The sequence below is a fragment of the Solanum tuberosum genome, unplaced genomic scaffold (assembly GCF_000226075.1).
Source record: "Solanum tuberosum cultivar DM 1-3 516 R44 unplaced genomic scaffold, SolTub_3.0 scf00180, whole genome shotgun sequence".
NCBI classification, from domain to species: domain Eukaryota; kingdom Viridiplantae; phylum Streptophyta; class Magnoliopsida; order Solanales; family Solanaceae; genus Solanum; species Solanum tuberosum.
The window spans coordinates 748,479-757,971 of NW_006239107.1; the positions used below are offsets into that span (position 1 = coordinate 748,479).

Genomic DNA, 9,493 nt, shown 5'->3' on the forward strand with positions numbered 1-9,493 from the left:
ATATATATATTTATTCTTGAAATTCAAGCTATGTGAAATTTAATTAATATTTTAAAAATATTCTTTTATTATTATATTAACATGATAAGAATTGCAACTTATAGTGTTTGTTCAAAAATATAACCTTCTCACTAAGTTGCAATTCAACCAGAAAATATTATTAGTTGCAATTTTTATCATGTTAATATAATTAAAAAAAAGTATTTTATAGGTTGAATTTCAAAAAATAATAAATTAATAGAGAGTAAAATGAAAAAAAAAACAATTAATTATATTTTGATTTTGTTGATTTACAAGTAATTTTAAATAACTATTTATATTTGTCCTTTAAATAATACAATTGATTAATACATTATTGAGTGTTTGATATCATTAATACATTATTATTAATATTAAGCATAAACAACAAAAAAGAAAAACATAGTATTTGATAACTAAGAATTGAGTGATTAAAATTGAAATCTACAAAAAAAAATTAATGACTAAAATTTAAATAATTAAAATTAAATTATATATTTAAGTGTAATAAATAATGCCGATTGAATTTTAGTAGTTCACTTGGTTGATTACATGAATTTTTATTTTATTGAAGAAATTTCAATTTTTTTTTAAATCTCACTATCCTTAGTTTTCTTAAATTCATCCAAAAATAAATAAATTTAATTTTTTTCGACATATTACTTTAATTTCCCCTCAAATAAATAGTAATAGATTTATAAAATATATAACAAATACCGTGGGTGAGTTTCAAAGTTTCTTTATTAAAACAAAAAATAAAAAATAAAATTTACATTAACAATTAACAAGTAAAAAAAGAAAATGCAGGCAAGAAAGAAAAAATAAAAGAAAAGCTTAAAATTGGGAAAAGAAAAAGTAAGGAAACAAGTACATCATGGGTCCCACATTATACATGTGGCAGCCAACAGAGCCTCACACAACTGACAGTATGTGTGCCTCGCCCATCATAAAATTTTTCGCTAATTCTCCACTTTTACTCTGCTCGCGAAGAGACTTGTCAGCACAGTGTTCGACTCCATTGATAATTTCAGCAACTTCAGTGCCTGCAAATTAAATAATCAGTAGCAGGAATTTTTTAAGGTAACAATACCGTCCAAAAATTATACATTAAAAGTGGTTACGTACCTCTTCTATTCCAAACTGTACAACTTCTTCATGCAGCCCAACAACATCCTTAACGTGACCCATAATGTTGGATACAGATAGTGGCTTGACGACCAAGTCATCCATCACCATGTATTTAACTGTCTCCTTCACAAAACCCCCGTCAGTGGCCGTTACAACCATCGACATAGAGTTCTTACAAAGCGGGCAAATCTTGTAAACACCTTCCATGACATAAGAGCACTTGGCCGAAGAACATTTGGATAAATTTTTTTTCTTTTGCGGAACATTGTAATTAAACAATTGAAGAGGAACTGAAAAGATTTCAACAGGACACTCAGGTTTTATAATCATGTCTTTCGAATTCTTCATATAAGAGTTATTCAGATTCTCCACGCTTTCGTAGATGTTATGCAAACATCCATTCATTCCTTTTTCCTTAAGAAGCTTAGTGACTCTGCCAACAGGCAGTGAAAGAATGTGAAACAGAAAATCCACGAAATTCTTTTCAACTTCAGCAAATACTACTTTTTTAGCATTACTGTCAATCAAAAGCTTTATGCTCAATTTGGTCGTCGTCGCCGCCATCTCAGAGACAACCCTCAGGCAATTAATCTCGTATGTTGAGGTATATACCTTAAATAGTTTTTTAGACATCTAAATTTTATTAGATTTAAAATAGGATACCTCAAGACAAGTCCAATTGTATCTTCAAATTCCTATTTAAGGCAAATTTTATTTATTTTTAAGTAAAAAAATTTAGGTATATAATTTCAATAAGGAAAGGCTTATTAGAAATAGTCCACACAACTATTTGAATATATGTTCGAAGTGGATATATTTTTATAAAATAAAAGAAACCCTTAACTTCACCGGTACGTAAGGTTTCTTGTTCCTTCTTCTCCAATATACAACGCCTTATAATTGCAGGTAAATTTTCAGATGTAGAATTGATATAATCTGATTTTAAAATTAAAGTTCCTACAATTATCTAAACTTCACATATTCAGATTTTTGATTGGGTATCATGGTTTCTCCATTATTTTATTTTTTTGAGATTAATGTAGAGAATGATCGATTTGACAACATGCAAATTGTTGTATGTTTCACTATTGCTTAAAAAATCAGTATATGATGGTGAAGCAAGTGCAAATTACAGAATTATCCAATGTCGCTATAGAACTGTCTCTAAAAATACATAAATATTTAGCGTCAATTAATTAGTTTTTGGCGCTTACAGAATTCATGTTGTTTTAGGTTTGTATTTGTGCTTTAATGGAACAAAACTTGCAGCAGTTATCAGCCAAAACATAATGACGAACGATGATTCCAAACAAAGGTTGAGCGCAGAGTCGTATTTGCTGAACTAGAAAAGATTGTGTTGATTTCCTCTTCCACATTCTCTGAGAGTCATTAAGCTTCTCAAGTCGAAAGGAATGAGTGGGTGCTTGCCTAACCTCTACAAGAGCATCGAGAATCTGAATGAAATCGAAACAATGCAAGGATGTACTACTTTTAAAGCCGAAATCTTCAATTGCTTAATAATGTTCTGACGACTCAAAGGATATTTTACGGATGCCACTCTCTTTCCCACAGTACTACAGTGTCTGATGACCCTAGTGCTATCTGTCCAGATTGTCCGAGAAATACTATATTGTCAAGCAGGGGCGGAGGTACACTAGGCTCAGGGTGTCCAATTGGACACCCTTCATCGGAAAATTACTTCGTATATATAAGTAAAATTATACTTTAAATGGTTAAATAAGACATTTTGGACACCCTTAAGCATACTAAAGCTTCTTAGTCCAACGGTATCATGGCCCAACGCGAGTTTTTATAAATGCGCGCACGCACGGGTTCGAATCCCAGTTGCTACATTTGTTTTTACATTTTCATAAAGCTCCTAATTAATTTCTCATTACAGTTAATAAATATGTTATTTTTTCAACAATTCAAAACTCATATAATTTATTAGAATAATAATCTCAAATTAGAGACCTACAACTTAAAAATATAACAAAAAAAAAAGCATAGTAAACATTAAATTTTAATCATTTTTTCTTTTCACTAAAATTTTAAATAAAATTTAAAAGTAATTATTTAATTTAAATTTAATAAGCAAATTCTCATTTTTTTTTATAAAGCTACTAAAAGTGAAAAAGGCTCGATATAGAATTTCTTTTTAGAAAAACTCGTTCGATTTTACTCTTTATTTTTCATATCTTGTTGTTAAGTCACCAAAGGTTGGTGAAATCTTGAAGTATAAAAGTGATTTCATTATAAACTGAATTTTCTCTTTCTCTTTTTTCTTTTTCGTTCACTTCCTATTAAATAAACATGAAAATTCAAGCTAAATTTTACGTGGTTTGATTTTAAAAATTTTAGTATAATTTTTAATTAAAAAAATAAATTGTTAATGTTACGTAGTTTGATTTCAAAATTTTAGTGCACCAATCGTCAAATTATTTTTTTTACCTATGCAATTCTTGGACACCCTTCGTGAAATTTCTGGCTACGCCACTGTTGTCAAGAAAGTTGTATGTTGCTCCACCACAGGCTGTGAACGCTACAAAGGGTTTTGTGAAGGAGGTTGTAACCTACATGGTCATGGATGACTTGGTACGTAGTTAAGCCTATATATGTCCGCCATTTATAGGATTGCCCTTCTCGACAAGTTTAATATCAAGGATTTTAGTGTGCTGCAGGAGATCAAGTAGTAAGTTTTGGAATGGAAGAGGTAATTAAACAGTTTTATCACTGGATTTTAATATGCTGTAGCATGTTTTCCATGTTTCAAATCTCACTTTTTATGACTAGCTAGTTACATAAAACTATTCGTCTATCTGAATTATACTCATGTTGTTTTGTCGTTAAAGTAGTGAACACTCCTACTGTCCTACAGTATCATTTTGCAGGTGCTGAAGTTGGTCAAGGCATCCTTGGAATCGAAAACAGTTCTAACGAATATTTTCATGAGCTGCATGAAAATTCCGGAATTGGACGTTTCATTCCCTCTTGAGTTGATTCTGATTTCTAGGTTACATATCTTACCTGTGAGTTTATTTTAGTTATATTCTCTGCATTCATCTTATTTTACACAGTATATATCTCTTTTCAAGCATCTCCAACATTATAAACAGTACAATGCACAAATGCCTTCAACTGTCCATGTCCCTTAGCTTGACCCCGTCAAATTCGAGGTATATGGTATGGATGAAATCAATGTTGTTTGAGTAAAAAGAAATAATAAGTAGAAGTTCAAATAAAAATGTCTGAAGTTCATGACTACAAAGTCGAAAATTGGGATTGTCATTTGTCAAGCCAAATTTAAACAAAAATGTTTGAAAGTTTGCTAGCCCAAGCAAATGCTAATGTTTGAAGTTTGACTTCGTTAAACTTATATTTGAAGTTTTCGAAGCAGTACCTCAAAGTTCAAACAACATATACCTCAATTGTAAGCTTTTATATATGTACTTGAATAAAAATTCCAAAAAATCGACTGTCTGTGCACTTGCCCCTTCTTCTGTTATGGTATGATATGATATTTTATATTCTGTTTTTCAAATTATTATATCATTAATCATATTAATTTATTTCAGTATTTTAAAGTTTAATTTCGATATTTTGCGATATGATAAATCGGTAATTATAGTTTGTTCAACTTTGATTAATATATACTCGTATAATTGAGTATTATGACTTTGACAAGTTTAAAAAGATATCAATTATATCATACTAACACTGTAACACATTATACATGTAGAAATATATATTCAAAAGAAAGTAAAAATAACTCATTTAATTAATCAATTATATTTAAAATACATTTCAATCAAAATAGAGTAGTCAAAGTTTCAACTTCTAATCATTTAGTTTATACTAATACTAGGTTGCATATTTGTTTGAGTAATATTTTAATAGTATACATATATGTTATTTATGTATTATATACTTCGATATGTTATTTCCTATTTTTAAATATAAAAAACAATACTAAATATCAAAAAATTTAAAACGTATACCATATATCATATCAAATATCATAATTTGGTGTATATCATATCATACCATGTCCATTCCTAGTGGACTGGCATATAGGCCCAACTCATTATTTTTACTTTTTCATTGCAGGAAATACATATAATCCTTTGTGCAATTCTAGAAGCTTCTGGAACTTCGGAACGGGAATCGTCATTTTCTCTCTTTCGATCGTAGAGTTTTTTGCTCCATTTCTCTCCAATATTTCACCTTTGCTTTGCAGGTAAGTTTTCTGATGTAGAATTGTTATAAACTGCTTCTATAAGTTTATAGATATCTAGCCATTTAGGCAGATAGTTAATTTCTTTAAACCAGTATTGGGTAGGTCATAAGTGGGGAATAAATAATGAACTTGAAAAGTTGCTTATGAAATTTATTTGTAAGGAACTTGTAGATCTATGGTAAAATTAAACAATTGTACAGAAGCAGACTCTCTTGTGATAGAATCTAACTTCTAATCTTATTTTAGATAGAACATACTCCTATAATGGTTAAGGATGTAGATTGTAAAGAGTATATCTGTATAGAATTAAAACTTAAGAATGTAATTTTGGTTCCATACTTTAATCATAAGACTTAGATAAAATGGTTTAGTAAGCGTGGGTAATGAGAACTTTATTGCAGTACACAACTGTGCATTTCATTGCAAACTCTTTGTGTTTCTACATTATATGAGATTAACGAAGAGAATTTTGATTAGTGTATATGCATGTATTAAAATTGAATTAATCGGAAAAGATATCAAACATTTGATGAAATGCCCTTGCTTTAGTGGCTTGAACCTTTGGTCAGCCCCGTCTCTTGGGATAACATAGGACCTATCTGTTGGAGAAAAAAAACACAGACTAACATAAAAATATATATGGTCAAAATAATGGATAAACAATTGCACCTAGAATTTTACATGGAATTATCCTTCTAAATAAGGGAAAAATCACAGGTCAAGAGGAGCAACTGATATTACTATAGTGAGAAATTTTTATATTGTGTAGTCACGAATATAATATTCAAAGTGATTGCAATACACTCTAAAGAAATAACATTCTTTTGATTTACCACCTTACTGGAATTTCGCTCACACTCTATATTTCTTTACAAACTATTTTTCTTGTATAGTATATGGAATACCTCACTTTGATCTCAAATATTTTTTCCCTCTATCTTGATTTGCTCTTACAAATGAATAAGACTGCTCTAATTATAGAAAAAACTAGTACCTACGATGTACATCATGAAAGAACCATTATTTCAAACTTTGGTAGGTTTCTTGGTAAGATTTGGTTTGAAAAAAATGATGATGTTATGGTTATAGAGATTTGCACCAAGTTGCAGCAAAGTGGGACTTTAACAGTGGGAAATGGGGCTGGAACCCCACACAATCATAGTTGCTGAAATTGAAATCATACACATTCTGTTTTTTTCTTCATATAATAGGATTGAAAAGGGACTCGATGAAAGTCAAGTTTACATAGCGTAACTTGTCCTGTTTTAGCTCTCTTTGTTCACTGTGTTTGTGCTTTGATAAAGTGTAGATCCTCAACATTCAGAACAAAAATGGCAACTACTTCTGATACTAAATTGAGCATGAAGCTTTTGATTGACACCAAGGCTGGCAAAGTCCTATTTGCTGAGGCTGATAAGGACTGTGTTGATTTCCTCTTTCACATTCTCTCATTGCCTGCTGGAACCGTTATCAGTCTTCTTAAGGAGAAAGGAATGAGTGGTTCCTTGCCTAACCTCTACGAAAGCATAGAAAATCTGAAGGACACCTTTATTCAACCGAACCAATGCAAGGATAACCTTTTAAAACCCAAGTCTTCAGTTGGGATCTCTCCAGTTCCTTTTCTATTGCTTGATGGCGATGTTACGACATGTGAGAAGACTTTTTACGGCTGTTCCAACACTAGTTCCCACTTAACTGTTTCTGATGACCCTACTGCTCTCTGTACAAGCTGTAATTTTACTATGTCAAGAAAGTTAGTTTATGCTGCTCCGCGAGTAGCAGGTGGAGCTGTGGAAGCAAAAGGGGGTTTTGTGAAGGATGCGGTGACATACATGGTGGCAGATGACTTGGTAGTTAAGCCCATGTCCACCATTTCTTGCATTGCTCTTCTCAACAAGTTTAATGTCAGGGATGTTGGTGTACTAGAGGAGGAAGTTGTAAGTTTCGGAGTGGAAGAGGTAATCAATTATCTTCAAAATTTAAAGATTTTTTATACTGTCACCGTCTTTTAATATGTTATAGTATGTTTCTAGTCTCTTAAGGTCTGCGTACATGTATACCACCCTTCCCAGACCCCACTGTTGGGATTACATTGGGTGTGTCTGAAATAAAGTCAATAAATTTTGCTCGTGTCTTTTGTCTATCGTTTTCTATTCGGTTTAAGTATTCCTACTTAGTGAACTCCTACTATTATGCAGGCACTGGAGTTGCTGAAGGCATCTTTGGAGTCGAAAACAGTTCTGACAAGTGTTTTCATGAGCGGCAAGAAAGCAGAGAAATAGTTATGAGATAATTAAAATTTTCATATATATAAGTACGTAGTTGTTTTCTTTTGTTTCATTCCAACGTGAATTGTTTCTGATCTGTTGGTTACATCTATTGCTAAAACGTATTTGTGTAGACAGTTTTGAGTATGTTTTTGTTATATTATCTGCCTTCATCTTTTTGTTACAGAGTATCTCTTCTCAAGCATTGATATCTTTTAGCTAGAAAACAGGGAGGGATTAAGATTTGCGTTTCAAGATATAAAATTATTCTTCTGAAGGGAAGTGGTGGATAACGAAAATTTTTAGACCCAACCAACAATAGTTGTGTGAGGCTCCATTCTTCTTTTGACACTTGGATGGTGGACACAATTTTTTACTTTTTTACTATTGGGTGTGTCTGAAATAAACTCAGTAAATTTTGCTCGTGTCTTTTGTCTATCGTTTTCTACTCGATTAAGTATTCCTACTTAGTGAACTCCTACTATTATGCAGGCACTGGAGTTGCTGAAGGCATCTTTCGAGTTGCTGACAAGTGTTTTCATGAGCCGCCGCGAGAAAGCAGAGAAATAGTTATAAGACAATTAAAATTCACATATATAAGTAGTTGTTTTCTTTTGTTTCATTCCCACGTGAATTGGTTCTAATATGTTGGTTACATCTATTGCTAAACGTATTTGTGTAAACAGTTTTAAGTATGTTTTTGTTATATTATGATCTGTCTTCCATCTTTTTGTTGCGGAGTATCTCTTTTCAAGCAGTGATATCTTTTAGCTAGAAAACATGAAGGGATTAAGATTTGCGGCCAAGATGTAGTAATATTATCCTTTTATGGATTGGAATGTAAAAATGAGAATAATAATAATTTTTGTAATGTGGAATTTTAAACGTTGTATGATAGTGTAAAGTTCCTATCAAAATGGGAGATCAAAGAGAGCAGACAGATATATGGGTCATTTGCACTTTTTTGCCCTATTTTGTGGGTATTGTAACATCTCACAAAGTTATGTTTGAAAATGACTTAGTTTCTAAAGAACTTGTGTCTCACTTGGCATAAGTTTGATTGTCAAAGAGCAATAATTAAAGATCAGTTAATTTGAAGGACAAAATGTGTCCATCAGTTTCTTGTAGCTGAGTGCCCAATAAGACCTGGGCTTATGGTTTCATATACTCCCAGCCCATCTTTTCCTTTAGCCCGTTTATATATGGCCCAAGTCGACAGTGGATATGTTGTAGAACCATGGTTTAAAAATGTTTTGTCATTCAGGAAAAAGGCGGGACCTTACGCCCCAAAGAAAAGAAAGGACTCGTGTCTCAATGATATGGCTAAATGATAATAAGGATAGATATATCAATTGTCAGATATGATCGTAATTCGTAGAATATCTTAATCACAATAGAAGAATATTAACAAGCACTACTAATAACATTTTCATGAGAACAACAACCGTTAACTGTAGTACTTTAGTGCTCGAGTGAAGTTTTTCTATTGGTTGATGTTCTACCTTGTAACCTATAAATAATAGTTTTAACACAATTGTAAAGGGATCTGATAATAAACAATATAACAATGATGCACTCATGTTTTGTCCTCCAAGCTTTTCATATTTTACTAATTCTTTACTTACTTAATTGAAGTAAAAAAACAAAAATCCCGGCATGCACTTGCTCGTGATTTAATAGACTTATGATTTTTCATAAAAGAAATAACTATCATATTTTCTCTTTTTGCTCATTCCAATTTCTTTGATTTCCTAATAATATGATATATTGCAGAGTCTAATCAATGTTATGTACTATATATGATGAAAAGAATTAATTAGGTGTACTTCTCATGCAATGCTCT

At 31.5% G+C, this 9,493-nt stretch overlaps 1 protein-coding gene across 1 annotated transcript; it reads left to right on the forward strand.

Moving 5' to 3' along the window:
- Nucleotides 1-5,215: 5,215 nt before the first annotated feature.
- LOC102585962 (uncharacterized) lies at nucleotides 5,216-8,361 on the forward strand. The gene is made up of 4 exons (XM_006354720.2): nucleotides 5,216-5,383; nucleotides 6,693-7,341; nucleotides 7,582-7,630; nucleotides 8,183-8,361. The coding sequence occupies exons 2-4, from the start codon at nucleotides 6,715-6,717 to the stop codon at nucleotides 8,218-8,220; spliced, it is 714 nt and encodes a 237-aa protein (XP_006354782.2). The 5' UTR covers nucleotides 5,216-5,383; nucleotides 6,693-6,714; the 3' UTR covers nucleotides 8,221-8,361.
- The last annotated feature ends 1,132 nt before the right edge of the window (nucleotides 8,362-9,493 follow it).